The sequence below is a fragment of the Artemia sp. Qi Xiang Cuo genome, chromosome 8, assembly GCF_049724085.1.
Source record: "Artemia sp. Qi Xiang Cuo chromosome 8, ASM4972408v1, whole genome shotgun sequence".
Taxonomy (NCBI): domain Eukaryota; kingdom Metazoa; phylum Arthropoda; class Branchiopoda; order Anostraca; family Artemiidae; genus Artemia; species Artemia sp. Qi Xiang Cuo.
In genome coordinates, this window is record NC_142801.1 from 41,593,214 (window position 1) to 41,602,739 (window position 9,526).

Consider the following 9,526-nt stretch of genomic DNA (forward strand, 5'->3'; position numbering starts at 1 on the left):
TTTCTTTGATAGCTTGGATACACTTACGCTATTTTGATTTGGAAAAATTTTAAGAGCAGAAGTAGCCCCAAAAATTTGAAAATAATATTCTCAGTCTTTCTTGAGATACTGCTGAGATGTCTCATTGGGTATTAACATTAACACAGTGCAGTTTGATTTAATCTTAAGGAAACATTTAGTGTTTAAACAAAAGGGGCAAATGGGAGGATGGGCGTGGGAGGGTAGGAGTGGAAAGGGGATTAGTTGCCCTCCAATTACTTTCGACTATTAAAAAGGGCATCAGCCCTTTCTATTCTCAATCGAATGAGCCCTGTTCGAAGTTCCCACGACAACTCCTTCGATACGAAGTGCCCTGGGTTAAATAACAACAACAACAAAAAATATCACTAATCACTTTTGACTATTAAAAAGGGCACTAGCCCTTTGAATTTTAAACCAAATGAGCCTTTTTGAAGTTTCTACGACAACGCCTTCTATAAAAACCTTATATGCCCCCAGGGCATAACTTAAAACCCTTGCCCTGAGGGTTGTGGGGGAGTGTCGTCCTCAAAAACATATTTTCTATGTGGAAATCAACTATCTTGAACAAAATGGCTATCTCAAAATTTTGATTGGATGTGTTTGGGGGAATGATAGGCGTGGGGGGGGGCTATTTTCCATCGAATCACTTTCGACTATGAAAAAGGGCACTAGCCCTTTGAATTTCTAATCGAATTAGCCTGTGTTGAACTTACTACGAAAAAGCTTTCAATAAACACCTTATATGCCCCCAGGGCATAAACTAAAACCTTTGCCCCGAAAGTAGTGGGTAGTGGCCTTCTTAAACATATATTTTCTATCTTGAAATCAACTACGCTGAACAAAATGGCTATCTCAAAATTTTGATTAGATGTGTTTGGGGGAATGATGGGCGTGGGGGGGGGGGGCCAATTTCCCTCCAATCACTTTCGTCTATTAAAAAGAGACTCCAATTTCCAATCGAATGAGCCCCTTTCGAAGTTTATAAACAACTCCTTCGATACGAAGTGCCCGGGTGTGGAGAAAAAAAAAACAAAAAACACCACATTGTGCCCGTATCGTTCTTTACTTAGGCAGCGCTATCGCGCTGCCTATGATTAATTTGTTATCTGAATAGTGTGCAGTGCGTTGTGGGGATCTTACAATAATTTAAAAACCTTGGTAATATTAGACAGGTTACATTAGTCATCTATCAGTAATAAAAAAAAATTCCTTTTTTAAGTTATGTTCAAAATTTTAGAACATAAATTCTAAATCTTCTAGTGGGATAAGACAAACTAGAAGGATCTTTCATAACTATCAATTTGTTATTTGAATAGTGTGAAATGTGCTGTGTGGATGTTACAAAAATATAAAAACCATGGTAATATTTGTCAGATAACATTAGTCACCTATCAGTAATATAAAATGTCCTTTTTAACGTTATGTTCAAAATTTTAGAACATAAATTCTAAAACTTCTAGTGGGACAAGACCCAATAGAAGGATCTTTCATAACTATTGATTTGTTATCTGAATAGTGTGAAGTGTGCTGTGTGGATCTTACAATAATATAAAAACCATGGTAATATCTGAAAGATAATATTAGTCATCTATCAGTAATAAAAAAAATTCCTTTTTAAAGTAATGTTCAAAATTTTAGAACATAAATTCTAAAACTACTAGCGGGATAAGACCCACTAGAAGGATCTTTCATAACTATTAATTTGTTATCTGAATAGTGTGAAATGTGCTGTGTGGATCTTACAAAAATATAAAAACCATGGTAATATTAGTCTGGTAACATTAGTCATTTATCAGTAATAAAAAAATTTCCTTTTTAACGTAATGTTCAAAATTTTAGAACATAAATTCTACAACTTCTAGTGGGACAAGACCCAATAGAAGGATCTTTCATAACTATTAATTTTTTATCTGAATAGTGTGGAGTGCGCTGTGTGGATCTTACAATAATATAAAAACCATGGTAATATCTGAAAGATAATATTAGTCATCTATCAGTGATAAAAAAATTGCCTTTTTAAAGTAATGTTCAAAATTTTAGAACATTAATTGTTGGGATTCTCTTTCTAATTTATAGGTGTGAAGGCTTTAATTCCATTGTGCTGCAACTAGGTTCAGCCTCAGTAAGTAGAAATGAGATAGGAGCGTATCCAGCACTTGCAAGCTTAATTGTGTACCTGATGGAAAAATTCCCATGCTCGCCATCGGTTGTAACTAGTTTTCTAGAATATCAGGTAGGTTAGGTTACAATTCTTTATAATTTACAACAATTCTTTTAATATTCCGAAATTAAAACCTGAAAGATAATAGAGAAAATGGGAAGCCTAGTCCCACTTGTCATTTAAAGAAAAGTCTTATTGCTTCATTGCTTGGCACCTGGAGCTGGCCAGCCTCTGGTCTTCTTTTTAATCACCTCATTTTTGTAGAATAACCCTAATTGTCTAGTTTTTATGAACAGGAATCTTATAATGTTCTATATTTCGAATGTAGAAAACGCTCTTTCTCCTACCTCCTCCCCCCAGGGAGTCCCACTCCCTTCTGGAAGACCGAATAGATACAAAATGTTTCTATCCCTCTCTTCCCCTCTGGAAGAATAAATAGACGCAAAATGTGTCTTCCAAATATGTAACAAAATTTACTACTGAAACCATTTTTTTTTTATTTTACCCCCCCCCCCTCCTTGACAAAAATTAAGCTGATGTCGTGTGATAGTGAAGGTTAAGCTTGATTCTAATTTTATTAAAATCCTTTCATTGGTATGTAGAGTAACCACACTCGTAATGAGTCTAAAAAATGCCGTCGGGGCCTAATTCTCATTTATTTGCTGCTCAAGCTGCAATGTATTCCTTGCAAGAAATTGAATAAAGAGGTAACAAAGGACAACAAGGTATCTAAAAATTCAAAAAAAATAATTAATAGCATTTAGATGGCAGTTTTGTTTTGCTGCTTACGCTGTAGAAATAATAGACTTATTCCAAAGAGCAAAATGTTAAATGAACTTTACTGCAAATAATTCAACACGATCATTTTGATGTTTAAAGCAGAAAATGTCTTTCGAAAATGGAAAATAAATTGTCTTGAGAATGTTTTGCTTAGCCTTTTTAGCTAAATAGGTTCTTTGGGGTTCAGAGCAAAAAGCGGTAAAAAAAAGAGTAAAAATACTAAAACTCACTGTAAATACGGCTATGACATGAAACAAAACATGTATCTAAAATGACGATCTGGCAATGTAATAGCCAATCTTTTGAATAGAATATTTACGTAAATGTAGTCAATCAGCATGTTCTTGCACTGACCCTTTTTCTTCTTTTTTTCTGTTATCTACCTTCATTTCTGATGCAAATTCTTCCTCCAGATTTCGTTTCTCCTCTTATGCTTGCGTATGGTATAGCTATGTTGTTATGTAGCCAGGTCCAGATTTAAAGCCCTGACGCTTCTAGGCCCAAGCGTTTTGTCCGCTCCGTTTTTGCGAGATTTTCGGGGAAATTCCCAAAATTTTGGGGATAGTGGAAGCAATGAACAGAACGGAACTGATAAGCCAAGAGTAATGAAAGAAGGTGATACCGAAATCTCAACTGTCATTCTTGGGAGACATATGACAGTTTATATGTGGCAACGGAATTTCTCTGTCCTATAATTGTCACGTTCACAGTTAGCTGAATCCATCATCATTCATTGTTATTGTTTTCAGTTTAATCCATGAAAAATCGTTCATTTTTGTACGAGACAAGATTGATTATGGAATGAAACTAAAAAAATGAACCTTGTATATAGACTTGAATACTTTTCCTATAGTCAGTAACTACGACATTGGCTGAGATTGTTTTGACAAAAAAAAAAAATTATGAACAGCAATGTTAGAAAAAAATACGTATTTGCAACCTAGATGATATAAGTACATTTTAACAATTTCTTTCTTCGTCCCACGGCTGTCTTTATGGCACCGTGGAGCTTATAGTACTGTCATGCCGTGAGTCTGGGGAGACTACGGTTAAACAAATTCGCACGAAACATCTGAATTCCAGATGAGGCGGGAAATGCCTTGTCCTGTTGTAAGTACAAGTAGGTACTGTGGGGCTCCAGAATAGGGAGTGCATTTGGCTCATGTGATTTGCCTTAATCTTGTGTAAAATGTAAAATTAGCCTGACTTATGAAGCCCAGAGGCTTGTTGGTCTTCCAGTATCTGTCGGGCCCTTACGTTGTTACAGCCCTGCTTCTTCTATTTTTGGTTCAGTCTCGTTGAGTTCTTCAGATAAAAAAACAAACAAAAAGAAAACACGAATAAACGTAGATAGTATGGCATGTGCATCCGAAAGCTTGACTCTCTGGCAAGTAACATAAACAAATATTTTATTTAGTTTTAAAAAGAAATCGATCTCTTACAATTTATGTTCGTCGTAGCCGAAGCATTGTTTAAAAACTTTTTTTTCTAGCAATTGTCCCGAGGCTCACGGCGATTGTGTGTTGCTGCCGCTAACCAGATTCGAGAAAAAAACAATTGTGAATATCTCGTCTTTGCTCTTGCTTTGTCGTACCAGTTCATTGATGATATTTTGAAAGAAGGAGAAAAAGATCTATGGTGTGATGTTGGTAAGTTTATATTAATCAGGTCATTGTTGTGATTTTTTAACTATACTTGTTATTTGATGAGTTTATGTAGTTGACATTTCAAAATGTTGGATTTTACCTAATGTTTTTTAGAAATATCCTGACATTGAAAACTAAGATTTATAGTTGTAAATAGTAAAATATAAAATTGAAAAGTGTAAAAAAAAACGGTAAAGAACAGCTTCTGTTTGCCGATTATACTTTTTCCTTTTCTGGTAAATGATGTGAGCAAAAGTGTTTATAGTTCACATCTTTAGGTAAAGGATAAAAATTTCTTTTTTTGGGGGGGGGGGCATAAAAGTAATTTATCCTGCAGTATACATAACTGTATAAAGCCTAATATAATTTGTCCACATACCGATATTTTCGTGCGTTTTAGTGTCCTTTCTATAAATTTTTTCAACGGGGTAAGATTCTCCTTACAGTTTTCATATGGGAGTGATTGGATGAGTATACTTGAAATTATAAGTTTAAACAGGTCTGACCATAAGTGGAGGGTGAGTGGCTTGGGTTCCAAGACACAAAACTACTTTTAGGACGTCATTTTCCAGTTTTCTCGGGGGACTCTTTGGATCATTGCCGGAGGAGGATGATCCACCTTCTATTTCAGATATGGTTAGGATATTCCTTAGGTTGGCACATCATGCAATGTAAGACCCTTTTCCTTAGTAGGTCTACTTATAGATCTCTTTTATTGTGTTTGTTTTTTCATCTTTTTCTTTTTAGGAGCAGCTTGAAATATTTTATTGCTATGCATTACTGAATGGTAAACGAAACTTCAGAAATTAAATAAAAGCTATCACTTGAATCTAAGACCCCCCCCCCCACCTCCCCCTAAAAAGTTGCCCTATTTGAAATAAAAAGTATGATTTGTCGCCTTTTTTTTTCTTTTTTTTTAAGATTGTCCCTCCACATTAAAACATACAAATCTATTTTTTTGCGATTTACAGCATAAAGTAATAGTGGAATCGTTAAAATTATTGCAGATATAGCGACGGTAGTTATATCACAAATTTGAAAACAAATAGGTCTAGTTGAAGAAAGAGAAAATGTCATGAAACTGGCCAAACCTGAGTTTCAAGTCTATGGTTTTGCTAGTTTTGAAAATAAAATGTATAGAATAAGTGCTCCTGAATTTTATTTTCTCGCCAAAGAAAATAGGAAAGAGCTAAGAAAAAGGCCTTTCGGGCTTGAATATTTCCGTACTTGAATTGTAAACTGCTAGCACGATAGACATTGTGACGTTACCTAGCTAAATTAAAAAGTAAAAATGCATGCAATGAAAGATTCACATAAAGAACCTGGACCATGAACTGGTTTACTGGTTATACTACTGGGCAAAGATCAGGATTTTATGATTGTTCTCAGTACTGGTAGATGGTGTTTTTTTTTTTTTTTTTTTTTTTTTTTTTTTTTTTTTTTTTTTTTTTTTGAGGCCAACTTGTTTTCACTCTTACCGCTTCCAAATACTGTTTGTTGTCGACATCAGTTGAGGTCACTCTCCTTGTACTCCCGCACGTTGCAGGAGTACAAGGAAATTGATCCTGCAATATATCAGTTTATTGTGTTGATGCGCCAATAACGTTTAAAAACACTGTTCTACAATTTTTTACTTTAAGGCTTAGTATTGACTAGGATAGTAGCGCAAGTGATTAAAGAAAAAAGAGTTCATTACTTAAGTACTGTATTTATATTTTGCCCAATAGGCATCTCTTCTCAAAAAGAAATTGACGGATTTATGTTCAAGACAAGAAATTTTTTGAGTTCAGTTTTGCATGACAAAATGCCGTGTCAGAGAAATGTCTTGCTATGGCTTATGTACCTTAAATTTCTGTCACGAATGGGATTCAAAAAGGAGCTGGAAAGTGCTGCCTACCAGGCTTTGAGAGAATCTCCTTTTTCAAAGGTATGTTGACACTTTAATGTTCAAGTAAGCTACATATTGCTACTAATGGGATTCTTGTTTTAGGCTTATGCATTTAGCTGTCTGTGTTTAGTTCTCTGTTTTAAGTTATCTTTTATATATTTCCTTTTCTGAGGGGTATATGCTGATACGCTTTTATTGACTTTCATATGTGGAGGTATATCCTGGATCTGAACGAAAAGCAACACATTCTCAAATTGGGAGAATGATAGGTTATGGGACAAGATTTAAAGGAAGTGGTAAGCTTATGAGAAGGAGCAAAGAGTAAAGTTTCAAGAAGACTGAGGTGAGGAAATTGTTCCTAATTGGATTTTTCTCAGGCGGTTAAGGGCTGTGATGAGTTGTTTTTAGTAGTAGTTTAGCAGTACAAAATAAGGAAATCTAGGAAAGCTGTGAAAATATTTCCGCCGATATCTTTTTAAAATTTAACATAAATTTTCGAATAGGTTTTTTTTTTTTATTAGTCTCCTTCTCATTCTTTTAAAATATTGAATAACGTTTATAGAGTTAATATTTAGTGTCTGATGAGATCTTCCTATAAATTTCATTGGGTATCATTTGGTACTGGGACTGTTTTATTTGTGATAAAAGAGTCTCAAATATTAGTCCCTGTCATTGATAGATTTTACTCATAAATTTGTGATAAGGAAAATCTGCCTTTTTATCAGAAAATTCATGACGCCCCCTTAAAATGAGGTTAGACAGATAAAAACCATTTACAGTTGAATTCAACTCATTTAAAAAAAAAAAATATAAAAAATCTAATTTTCTGCCCGCTTAGAGGAAACCTATATTAATCTTTAGCTCATTTCTCCGCCTGGCTGTGAAAGAGTAGCCTTCAGTGCCAAGCCCCTTGGAGCACGGCAGCAACTGTAACCATAGATTTACCATCCTGGTAAATCTCTCTGGTAAAAACGTATATGTCCGGTTTTAAGTTTATGTTTTGTCGTGGAAGTAAACCATCAGCTGTAAGGCTAGTTAACGGATATAAAGACACATCTAGACCAAAAATGAAATAGAAACTAAAAGCTAATAAGGCACTTTCTCCTAGGAGCAAATGCTCTTTTACCTTTCATATTTTACTTGAACCGCCTAAATACCCATCTAAATCCCTGGCTGCTAATTCGTCACAATATGGTGGTAACGGATGACAACAAAGTACCTCTCCCCTTACGAAGTTTGAATTGAGCAGGCACATATGAAACTGTAAATGTAACTGTTGGCCTGATTTGTATGAATTCTGCCTGTCTATCTGTTAATAGGCTGACGACTGAAATCTACCTCTTCCCTCCCCCCTCCGCCCACAGAATATTGGTTGAATCGAGAACCCCTGAAAGTTACAACAAAGAGCGTCTGACTTGTCATCAACTTTGGTATGGTTCTAACATCCACTTCGGACATGTGCACTAATGACAAGAATTTAGGAATGCCCTTCCTTCGCCTCTTGAGAAGTCAAGTCGCTACTGAAACCCAAAGAAAGCATTACTAGAGTGTAAGCTGTTTTCTTGATCATGTTTAGTTAAGATTTGACAATCATTCTGGTAGGTGTTTTTTTTTTTGTTCATTGAAGTGAGATTTATATAATCTGGAAATCGCACTGGAATACGATATCCCGCAGAATCTATTCTGAAGGGATATTTCTGTTCGCATAACTGGGCAGGTAAATTATCTGGTTTTCAGGTAATTAATTGGCTTATTGTTTTTTTTTTCTCATATGGGAATATGGTGCCAAAAATTCTACTATCCTTTGCTCAATTTCCAGGGGAAAATATTTAAGTATTCCCCAGTTAGCAACGTCGCATCAGTTTTCAGTTAGCAACGTCGCATCTTATGAGTGTGACCGAAATGGAACACTTTTACTAAAGACGAATTTAATAAAGCCTTAATGAGTTCCCATTCGCTTTCGTTTGCAATGTTTCTGGATATTTGATACGTACTTTTTTTAAGGAGTTGATTTTATGTGCAGTAGACCTGATACCCGAGAAGTTTGGCTTTTTCTACAAGATAATGAATGACAAAGACATGAGAGTTAGAATTCCTTTAGAAGAATTGGATCTCCTTTTGGATGACGCAAATCAAAACTTAACAGAAGATCTTTGATGTAAATTTTACTTGTTTTTCGTTTAAGTTACTAGTTTTGTTTTCTGTTTAACCGTTTGCATATATTAATAATGAAAAATTTGAAGTATTTTTTGCCTTATTCAAAGCTTTTATGCATTTTAAAGAACGCTATATATGTCTCATAAACCCCATGTTTTATTTCATCATTTTTCCTTCTAGTTTTAGTTCGGGATCGCCTTGACGTCAAGCATTTCCATCATGAGGCCTGAGAAGTCAGAAACCAAATCGTTATTTGCTTTATTCTAGATATAGTCATGCTAATCTAAAACGTAGATGTTTTCTATTCATTTCTCTGGTCGAAACTATTTTAATCTTGCATAGTATGTAGGGGCTCTTCCTTCCATTAACATTCTGGCTGTAAAGATTTTCTATTTTTGCTACAAGCAGATTTTGATTTCTTTGGAAGAAAATCCCATATTTCTAAACAGGGCCTTAAGAAATTTTCTTTTCATTTGTATCTTTAATGTTGCTCCTTACTTTCGTTAGAACAATTTTTCTATATTTAATTTCAGCGTGTTTTTATTTAATATTAATAAAAAAAAAAAAAAATCCGCAAAATAAGTTTTTCAAAGAAAAGTAAAGAACTCCATTAAACCAAAAATGAGCAAAAATAAAATCAAATATTCTACCAAGCGTGAAACTGCAAATCAGCATCGATAAATAAATGAAACCCAAAACGAACAGAAATTACAATAAATAACCGAGTCAAACTCAAAACAAGTAGAAATTAACACGAGTTGGGCTCAAAATCCCTATGCCTTCCCAAGGCCAGAACATAATTTGCACTTTACTGAAAAGATATAAATGTTTTTACTTTTATAACTTTAGTAAATCAAATAATATAAACCTTTT

At 34.5% G+C, this 9,526-nt stretch overlaps 1 protein-coding gene across 1 annotated transcript in view; it reads left to right on the forward strand.

The window, feature by feature from the left end:
* Positions 1-8,735, forward strand: part of LOC148949418 (nuclear exosome regulator NRDE2) — a 48,108-nt gene extending 39,373 nt beyond the window's left edge. Inside the window, exons 8-11 of the mRNA XM_089092967.1 lie at positions 2,098-2,254; positions 4,455-4,611; positions 6,336-6,535; positions 8,501-8,735. Coding sequence (XP_088949093.1) covers positions 2,098-2,254; positions 4,455-4,611; positions 6,336-6,535; positions 8,501-8,653 — 667 coding nt within the window. The 3' untranslated portion in view covers positions 8,654-8,735. The remainder of the gene's footprint in view (positions 1-2,097; positions 2,255-4,454; positions 4,612-6,335; positions 6,536-8,500) is intronic.
* Positions 8,736-9,526: the final 791 nt, after the last annotated feature.